A 10,477-nucleotide genomic window follows, 5' to 3' on the forward strand; every position below is an offset into this window, starting at 1 on the left:
AACAGGCTTTGCAAATGAAGGGAAGCCATTAGCGCTGCATGAAGTTTTCTTTATTAAACAACTACAAAGGGAGTCATAATCAACATCTACACATTGTGAACTATGTTACATATATAAACAATTATGCCGTTTTGTCAGACACTTTGTTTGAACCTTAAACTGTAGGTAAGATGACAGTGCAGCCCCTGTTAACAGGCTCGAACAAAACATTTAACGTGTAATGGAAAAGAAATGGCAAAGGACCACGATGTCAGTCAGCATTATGCTCTATATGTTTAGTAAGCAATGTAAAAATTTCATTATGGTTAGTGTACTTATGTAGAAATTACGTTTGGAGAGTTGCATATTGAATTGCATACTGAAGTCTGTAATATTTGACCTTTAAAAGGTTCATTGTTGACCTTGAGCAGAAGACACTTGATGAAAAAAAAAATCTTAACACAGGATCCACCTCTCAAACCAATGCCACAATGTTTAAAGAATCCTGAGTTACTGGGCCCTTCCTGATCGCATAAATAGAATTTAATTTCCTGCATTTGCAAGCACTACTTAACTCTGGTTTAGCATTGTGCTGCCATTCAACATGGCTGCCATTTCTTGTCCTGAAGCCTACACAGCGCTGACGTGTTCAGGAAGCTCACCAACCACAAAATTTGCATTCATGAAACAGCACTGCTGTGCTGTCTGTTACCTCTGACACCTTACCAAAAGCACACTTTGCGATTCAGACACTTCAAAAGCGGGAAACAGAAAACAGCCAAACATATCAATAAAAGCACCCAGAGTTGTTTTTTAATTATGTTTAACAGTATGACATAAGCTATATTATTCTATAATTTACATCCCATTGGCACACCAACAAGATTTGCATCCACAAAAATTCACACAAAATGCACATTAGCTCACTGTTAAGTTCACACGTGCTCCAGAAGAGCTAAGGATGTGGTGTCACTCATTATCTCTGACATGAATTTGGAAATTTACAGAGTTGGATTATCATCATCAGACCTTCCTAACCCTTTGGGTTGATATCACATCTACACTTCCCCTATTGTGCTTTAAAGTAGCAATACTTTTAGAGTGGTGGCAGGGAGCAAGCACAGTCTTTATGTACACCCGCACAAAGGGATAGGTAAATAGTACAGAAGCTGGAGGCTTGTATGTGTTATTAAGTAGGCACATAGAGGAAATTTACGCACTGCACAGGTAGGCTAGTCCTCAAAACATTTAAGCACGCAAAGTATTTGTTTGGCATTAGGCCTTTAAATTCCTTAAAAAGGGCTACAACGAGCACACAATAAATAAATGTTAACAGCAGATGCATAAAATAGGTGTCCATATTTACAGAAAATACTCCTCAGTCACAACATTCCTGTGTCAAAGAAGGCTTCATGTACTGTGTTGGAGCTACAGTGCAGTGTAACAAAAGGATGTTAAATGTCACAGAGTCGTGCCAAAAGCGGGAGGATGTGTTAGGGAAAAGAAAAGAGAAACGAATCAGTGTTTCAGTGCTGGTGGAGTTGAGGAGAAGGTGTGAAAGACAACGATCCAGCGTATCGTGTTGAATGGGGCCCGTGGATAATTGGGACAACTGGGATGTGTTGTACTCTCTTTACTTATCATATCCAGTAGACATTCCCACCACATCATTCTGGACTATGAGAAATATCATTGAAATGTAACTTTGGTGTTTCCCTTCCTGCAGATGGGTTGATTATGAAGGGTTCAGTGAGCTTGTAGTGGTCTGGCTGGTGGGGTGGGGTGGATGGGGGCCGGGGGGCAGTCAACTCACCATCTATATAACCTCCCTGCTGTTCCTGATGGCACAACAGAGCACCATACTGAAGATCATTCCAATGATCTGAAATCACACACATTTTTGGGGCATGTTAAAGTATTCATGGTACTTCATGTAGGACTGTATCAAGTACCACAAGCCACTGTAATCAAAAACTTCAAGGTAAATAGTCTAAAATGGTCAAAAGAGTTCGTAAATTCTCACCATTACACCTGCGATACCAATCCCAATGTATCCAATGATATGCAGCTTTTCATTGAAGAAGTCTGTTATTGCAGACAGACAGTCCTAAAAGTAATCAATAAACCATTGATTTTTATAATTAGAGATACTGTACACAATCCTGTGGTGAGTCATTCCGTGGTACACACGAGATACAGCACCACATGGCAGCAAGTCTTGTAATGCTGAAACAATGCTATACTGCCACCATGTGGGTGTACAGTGTTACAACAGGCATTAGGCCTTACCTGGGTGTCTGGTGCAACGTCTGCACACAGGTCATTAGGCACTTCTGACGTGGAACCTCCGCAACAGTTCAACTGTAAACGTAAAAAGTAAAAAGAGTAAAGTCGTGACACTGGTGGCATGAGCTGTGACGACTATATGAAGGAGGTTACTGAACACAAGCCATGTTTTACTCACAGTTCTGTGGTAAATGTCAGCTATTGCAGTGCTGTTTGGATTGCTGACGTCAGAAATGGAGCTACTGTAAAACTTTTGCACTTCCTCAACAATCTGTCATTCAGAAAAGATAACAAATCAGTTACTTGTAGTTTTGAGGATGCATTAACTACGATGTGATTAAATCAAAATGAGTTATTTAAGTCTGTACCTGTTCCTTGTTTATGAATCCAAACACACCAGCGGCAATCTCAGCACCAAAGATTATCAGAAGGCAAGCGAAGAACTGCAGAGCAGAAAAGAAGTTTATTACTGCCGTCTAGCATGAGCTGTCTTTAATGCAAACAGAGCTGACTTCAGTGATTGACCAAGAAGGCAAAACTTAATTTTACGGGTCATTTATTTCCTAATAATTTCCTATATATTGAGATTGAAAGTTCATTGTTGATCTTGAAAACAGCGGTTGACCAAACAGCTTTCCTGGAAAGACTGTTATTTGCAGCTGCTTATAGGGAAAATAGGAATGTCCTTGAAAAAGACAGGTTCCATTTATCCAGGAGCACTAATTTAGAGTGCCAGGTTTACATCATAAAACCAAACAATAACAAAATAAATAAAACCAGCAAATGAAAAGTGACAGTAAACATTACAACATTAGGCAAAAAGTGATGATAAAAGAATCTAAGAGACCCAGTAAAAACAAGAAAATAGTCAAGGACATAGTTGTAATATGAGTAAAAAAATTTATGCCAAAATAAATACTCAGCCATTATTCATTTATTATTTGACACATTATCCTGTCTGCAGACAAATTCAAGTTTTATACTGTTTTCACCTTCTGTGCACTGATTAAAAAACTCTTGGTTCCACTAGTAAATAACTAGAATTAATTTATAGGAAGTGTAGCAGTCAAACTGTATTTCCCCTGTAATTAGTACCTGCAGGGTATTACACAGCTTTTTGCAGGAAACTTGCTGGAGATTATTCAGAAATGACTGACCTATAAAATAAAGTGTAAATATTTCTAGGGACTGTGCTATTTTTATCTTTGAAATGCCAGGAAAGCGAAATCAAAGCACAGTATTATAGAACGTGAATGACTCCACGAGAGGCAGCACTTTAACTCACCGACGCAAGAAGACACTGAGACTCACGTACGGCCCCAAAACAACCAAAGAACCCGACGATCATCATCAACCCTCCTGCACCAAGAAGGATGTACACAGCTGAAAGGAGAAAAAAAGGCAAATAGGTATTTTAAATTGTGTTACTCCGCAGAAATAAATCAGGACATTAACAATCTACCAGTGGTGCAATGTTCCTGAGAATTTATTTACAGCCTTAATGGACTAGAAAACAAGAATCTAATCATAGTGTGTTAGTTCTTTGTCACATGACTGCAGTTCACAGCTTCAACTAAGGATGGCAGCATGATCCAACTGCTTGCATGTCTCTGTTGAAGTGGGATTTCTAAAAGGACTCTTGCTGTGTTCGACTACCAGCAGAAGTGTAGGTGGAAACTTCTTTAGTAGCCTTAAACCTCTGATTTGCCTCCCACATTTTACTCTGATTATCAGCCTACTCCTTCAGAGCAGCCACTTTAGAATTTTAAAGCTTTGATTTGAGATGAAAGAAGTCTAAAAAAGACGCCACCGCCACTTTTTGATGTTTGACTTATTGCTTCTTTGATCACTTGTTGTTGTTATTTTGTGCTCAATTGATGAATTAGTGCTGTTAATCTGTTAGATTAGGATTAGTGTATAAACCCAGGATGATTTCAAGATGGATCGTTGCTGATACCTCTGAAAATAAATACCTGCAGCGGCCGTTCAGCACACCGACAGTCTGTTTCTGTCAGCGTGTTACACAAAACAAGACGCTGGACTCTGTCCTTCCGCATGCGAGCTGCAAATTACTGGAAATCCTACCCATGTATGCATGTCTCAGAGGCATGGGCAGACAGTGGTTAAATCTGAACTAAAGCCGATGGAGCTGGAGAGTCTGTTGAGAAAACAAGCTTCCGGTTTACTCTTTTCATACATTAGTGTTACTTCCAATTACTCAGACTTTGTGCATTCATGGTTCTGCAAGATAAAGCGGTAAAACAGATGCTATCTGTCTGGCAAAAAGGCAAATCAAATTTTCAGCGGTTTGGTTGTTGCAGAATTAGACTACACCCCCCACCCCCACCATCCTAACCCTCTGTGAGTCTGGATGTCGTCACCTGTCGTCTGCTCCCCTACTCCCAGCCCTCACTACTGAGCCCTTTAGTCTGTAACCATACACCCGGCCGGTCCCTGAGGTCCATGCTAAGGGGCCTAATCAGTGACACAGACAGCAACCACTGCAGCAATTTAATTAATCCACATGGGGGGAATGCAAGCTGTTGTTTTGCTGCTGTTGGACAAAAGGGGAGGTAAAGACGAGGCGAATCAGCTGCTGCGCTGATGGGAGCTGGCAGGGAGGGACACACGGCTTTGAAGCAGAGTGTCTGGGTTAGCAATGGAAAATATTATGGGCCAAGACATCTTCTACTGTATATACAAAGTGTCTCCACAGAACTGATCTTGGCTGCTGATGTTTTCCATCACTTTAACATGCACCGTTTTACTGTAACACTTCCTCTCGTTGAAACCACTGATATCTAGCAGACAACTGCCAACTGTACTTCCTGGGAGCCACACACATTAGAGTGTAAACACCTCTTAGTTTCACTGCCTCTATCTTGTATGTGATCATAGTGGCTGTTTACTCGCTGGGACAAGGAGCAACAAAGGTGAGAGAATGGAAAGTGAATCACCCACAGGGAATGCTGCCACTTTGCCTTGTTATGGTATCAGTGTGTTTATTCTCCTTGCTCGAGGTGCATGTAGGCAGCAGCACTCCACCGCTCTGCTCAGGAAGCTCACGATGATATTTATTTTGTTGCTAAGGCTCCTCTGTAAGATGATCGATCCCCTGCTGGATCGTTCAGATACGTATGTTGATAAATTGATCACTTGAACTCCATAATCTCCTGCAGTCTGTTGTTGCCTAGAAATACTCCAGAAGTAAAAGCACACAAGTATTACAAGCAAAAGCTACTTATATGTGAAGTGTAAGTATCCACTGTGCAGACTGGACCCTTTCAGTATTTCATTAGAAATGACTGGATTAATATTACTAATGCATTAATGAGTAAGCAGCATTTTAATGTTGCAGCTGGTCATTGCAGGGATTATACTGACAGCTTTATATACTGTTTGTTAGTTTACATCAATGCATCATTTGTTATGAGGTCATGTGGTTTATAATCACATGTTTTGTATGCAGTCAGTTAGCTTAGCAACAAGACTTCAGGAAGTTACTTCAACAAACAAAAAAGTACAGTATTTGGCTCTGAAGTTGTTGAGGAGTAGAAGTATAAACTGGTATAAAACGGAAAAACACAAACTCAGACGAGGTGCAAAGAGGAGAGACGCTGATATTTGCATGTCAGCTTAAACCAAACTGGAAAAAAAATAATCTTGCATACTGTACTTTGCATAAATAGATAACTGTGAGAATGTAAATATATATGGGCTGAAGTATAAAATTTCTGCTCATCTTCTGCGTAGATTAAACAGCATTAAAGTCCAGTTATTTCTTGCACTGCCTTCTCTGTGAAACATCTTCCTTTTGTGTTTTTTGTTTGTTTTGTTTTTTACAAGGATGAACTGCATGATATAATGACTGTCTTCATGATAGACTCTTGTAACCTGCCCCACCTAACCTGTTACTTGAGTCCTGAGGGAGACAGCCATTTCCATGAAAGAACAGCAGAGAGCTGATGAAGTGAAGTCACCATTTTAGGTCATGGTCTAAATGGGAGTAACAAGAATAGGCTTCATTCTAATCATCTGCTCCTACGCAGAGCGCGACACAGAGAGGGGCCTATTGTATGGAGTCCTGCAACACTACTACACACTGAAGGGTGTTTGTCTTGTCAACTGTATGTTTCAATCGTCCACTGTATGTTTGACTGGGAGCGCTGCGAAGGAGCTCTTCATTCAGTATCAATCAAAAGCTGAGCGCAAAGTGCTTCGAAGATATTTCAGTGACGAGACGGAGCTGTTCATTAATCAGCAAAGGGCTCAGGTCCATTTGTCACCATTTGCGTACGTCTGACTGATCAATTTGTGCTATTCCAGCGGAAGGAAAATCAAATCAGCGTTTGTAAACACGAGCAGTTCTCTCCATACCCCATAAACCAGAGCAATAACGCTAATGGTGCATTTCAATAATCATCTGACATGTCCGTTTTCACTTCCCCTCTGCACGCTGCGCCCTGAGTGCTCACTTGCAGGGCGATGCAACATGTCTGAGGATTTGAAATGGAAAACACTTTCCCATTAAATAGGCCTAATGACGAAAGCCACTCAGAAAAGTGAGTTTCAGTTGTGCATTGTGGCAGAGGAAGCGATACAACATCACGATGCTTTGAAGGCAAACTGAGCCTGTTCATCGTTGTTCAGTAACACCTGTGGCATTTGAAAGGTTCCTCAGTTAAAACGATGGTGAGGTTATATGAAGCTGTCAGATTGTTAGTTTAAACTGCTAGTTTCTGGCTTTGAGAGGAAGTTAATCAGCACCATAGCATTAAATTTAATTTCTGGCCCATAAATGAAATATTTGACTATCTCCTTTCTGATATTAAGCTTTACTTGTATGAAAAATATCTAAAATCCAAGAAAAACCCTTTTAAACTGGCAAAATTGAACTGAAATTATTCATTTCTTTAAATGGGTTTTACTCAGTTATCTTGAGTTGCATTTTATGATGATGTAGATGTAAGGGGAGGTGTGATTGGAAGATGCGCAAATCTGATGACGTACCTATGAAGAAGGTGTCCGGGGCTCCTTTGCCTGTCAAGAGCTCCACTGTCTCTGGGTCAAACCTGAGCCAAAGTCCCACCGCCAGCACCAACAAGCCTGACAGCTGAGGAATGATAAATTATAAAATCAACATTCATGTCACAACTAAACACTTTTTCAGAATAACAATGCACGATTTAAAAACTTTTATTGCAATGCAGGTCATGTTGACACCTTTGATGAGCTCTCAGTGTTGCGGCACGTTTGCCCAGAAGTCACTTCACAGTTAAAAACTCATGCCCATCATGTTTTTGTCTTCGGATCTTCAGTTGATGGAGATTCTTGTCTTTGTCTCGTCAGCAAAGTGGCTATTGATGCTCACTGCTCGTTTTTTTTTCTTCACTTTGTTCTAAACTAACCAGAAAGGTCAAAGCATTTCCTCTTGAGCAACTAAATGTTTTTCAAAAAATCCAACAGTTTCAGACGTGTTTAGACTCTCGAACAGATCACAGGCTGGACAAGTGTGCAGCCAAATATTTCTGTTAAGTCTTTAAAAAGTATCTCCAACTATCTTCACTGTGTAAGACAATATCCCATGTAATAATCTCCTATTTTGTGGCCATATGTTTAAGTAGAGACTAAGCTGAAAAATAGTGAGGTGTGATGTGCCTGATGAATTCGTCACAGCGCTGAGAGGACGTCACTGCTCCCTGGGTAATCTTGACCAGAAATAAACCGATCGATCGAGCCTGAGAAAGTTAATCCTTCTGACCTTCTAAACACACCTAAAACCCATTATTTGGATTAAACCACTGCTGTTATATTTAATTTGAAAGCAGATGATGTTTTAATACTAAATGTGTATAGGTGTGTTTGTGTGTATTGATAAAGGATAATTGTTTGAACAGTTCAACATTTTACACAATAAATCAAAATGTAAACAAATAATTAATAGGGTAAAAATAAAATTACAGTCCTTATTTCTTTATCTGTATCTCATAGCACCAGTGTCATGAGCTTTGGTAAAATCAACTTTTAACTCAGAGCAAAATATAAAATCACATCTATAACCAAGCCAGTCTGTTTGGTCTATGATCCTTTTCCTGGCTTGTTTTCTTTTTCTGTTCACTCCGCCCTGAGAAGGGAAATATCTGCTGCCAGGGAATAAAAACGACTGAAAAAGGAACAGAACACTTTGTAACGGCAGCTCCTGTTTCCATATGGACCATCAAAGTATCATATCTGAACGCCAGCATCACCATCAGCATCAGTGGTCCATCTCCCATGGTGCATTTCAGCCACAGGCCGTGCCAGCCTCACAGTGCCTGGGTGATGTAACTCACACTGGCATTGGCTGCTTGCTTGGCTCCGCACCCCAAAATGACAGCGTACTGTACACCCCTTTTGGCTCCGACCACAACAGCTCTGCTTTCAGTCCCAAAAGTGTTAAACAAAGAGGCCGCTGTCTGTTTGGGTGACACAAGTGATCGTCTTACAGAGCACAAACGAGTCAATGCAGCCACTTAAACCCATAAATACTGTATCGTTTAGCTGTAAAACATGGGCTTCCATCGCCGACAGTTACAAGGGTTTATAGCTGAAGCGATTAGTCAGAAAAATTAATCTGCCACTTTGACAATTGATTAATCGCTCAAGTAATTTTTCAAACTACACTTCCAAACGCTATTTAGCCCCAGGTTGTCAGTGGTGAGGATTTGCTGCTTATATTTGTTTTATGTGGCAGTAAGCTGAAAATCTGTGGGTGGCTGTTGTCGGACAAAACAAGAGATTTGAAGACATCACCTTGGGTTTTCGGAAGTAATGAGGAGCATTTGTCACCTTAACAGCATCTTTTATTTAGTGGTTACACAGGATATGAAATGAAATGTGGCTTTAAACTAACACTGAAGAAACATAAGGAAGCAGTTTTATGAAATGTATATTGATTTTGCAAACCTGTCTACATTTTTTAAACTTCTTTGGGCCAATTCATGTGATTCAAATTGAGCAAACTGAAAATGAAGAATCTTTTTTTTCATTTTTCATCTGTACATGTCCACTGCTTAGGGGCAACCTGTGACAAGAGGTCCCAAAAACTTCAAAACTACTGCTGTGAAAACCACGTTTACCAGATGTATACGACCATCATCTATAAGGATAAAAACAAGACAAGTCACAAACTGAAAGTGGAGCAGCTTCTAGTTTACCTGGAGCCACAGGTTACCCCTGTCTGAGCACATCTGATGCATCATAGCAGACCAAAGCAAAACCTTCCATGATGGACCCATATCAGATGAACCCTGTCTGTAAAAACACCCTGCACACTCCCAGACCTGCAGGAGGAAAGTCCCAGCACAGCGCAAGATCAGGAGAGAGGATCTGAACAGTGGGTGTTTTGGAAAAGTAGCAACACACTGCAGCTCTGTATGTGCTGCAGTGTGTCCATGGTACATTACACTCATATCATCAATCATATCAGTGTAAAAGACTTACAGGCGCTTGATTTACTCATTAATTATTAAAAACATTTCAGAGATAGAGGATGCTTTAAGTGCTGTAATGAGGTATTAGCGCTTTATAGTGGAGTTGATAGTTTAATTCAGGATTGGTTTGATAATTTAGGGAAAGAATAGTGTAAGAGAGAGAGAGAGAGAGAGAGAGAGAGAGAGTAATAAGAAGAGAGCAGGTGGATACAGGCAATCTGCATCCAATCCGGTGAGTAATGAAACCAGGTTAATTAAAAACCATCTATCAATATCAACAGACTGCTAGCCTGCAGTATGTTGAACATGCAAACACTCATATGTAATAAGGTGGAGCACTGAGAGGTTTTCCACACGAAAACAGAGCTGGATAATAATCCCTTAAAATGAATGAATCAACCCAATATCAGCTCCTTTGACCGACATTAAAAATAAAGCTGATCAGATTGTTTAACCATTAAGGTGAAATCAAAACCATGCAAACCGTACGTGGAGCGGACTTACCCAGAAGATGAAGTTGAAAACGAAAAGCAGATATTTCACGCATTTCATCCCACCCTGCACTTTGCTCATGATGGCACCTGATTTGTCGGTATCTCCGATCTAAAGCTCGACGCCCTCTGAACGCTATTATTTTGCAAATCCTCGCTTCTTCCAGCTGGACATCAACCCTATACAATGATGATGCCCTGCACCGCTCTCCACCATCCGAACATCAAAACATGCGCACAAGACGCTGG

The 10,477-nt window shown here is 40.5% G+C and overlaps 1 protein-coding gene across 2 annotated transcripts; it reads right to left on the minus strand.

The window, feature by feature from the left end:
- Positions 1–38: 38 nt before the first annotated feature.
- On the minus strand, positions 39–10,477 carry tspan2a (tetraspanin 2a). 2 transcript variants are annotated; one of them, XM_041033357.1, is made up of 8 exons: positions 10,242–10,475; positions 7,276–7,378; positions 3,551–3,648; positions 2,634–2,708; positions 2,444–2,536; positions 2,269–2,340; positions 2,003–2,086; positions 39–1,861 (listed from the first exon to the last, which is right to left on the minus strand). In XM_041033357.1, exons 1-8 carry the CDS (start codon positions 10,308–10,310, stop codon positions 1,796–1,798), a joined length of 660 nt encoding a protein of 219 aa, XP_040889291.1. In that variant the 5' UTR covers positions 10,311–10,475; the 3' UTR covers positions 39–1,795. The 2 variants fall into 2 exon arrangements, with proteins under 2 accessions (XP_040889291.1, XP_040889293.1); XM_041033359.1 differs by lacking the exon at positions 2,003–2,086 and having other exon boundaries at positions 10,242–10,477.

This window comes from Toxotes jaculatrix, chromosome 3 (assembly GCF_017976425.1).
Source record: "Toxotes jaculatrix isolate fToxJac2 chromosome 3, fToxJac2.pri, whole genome shotgun sequence".
Lineage (NCBI taxonomy): Eukaryota > Metazoa > Chordata > Actinopteri > Toxotidae > Toxotes > Toxotes jaculatrix.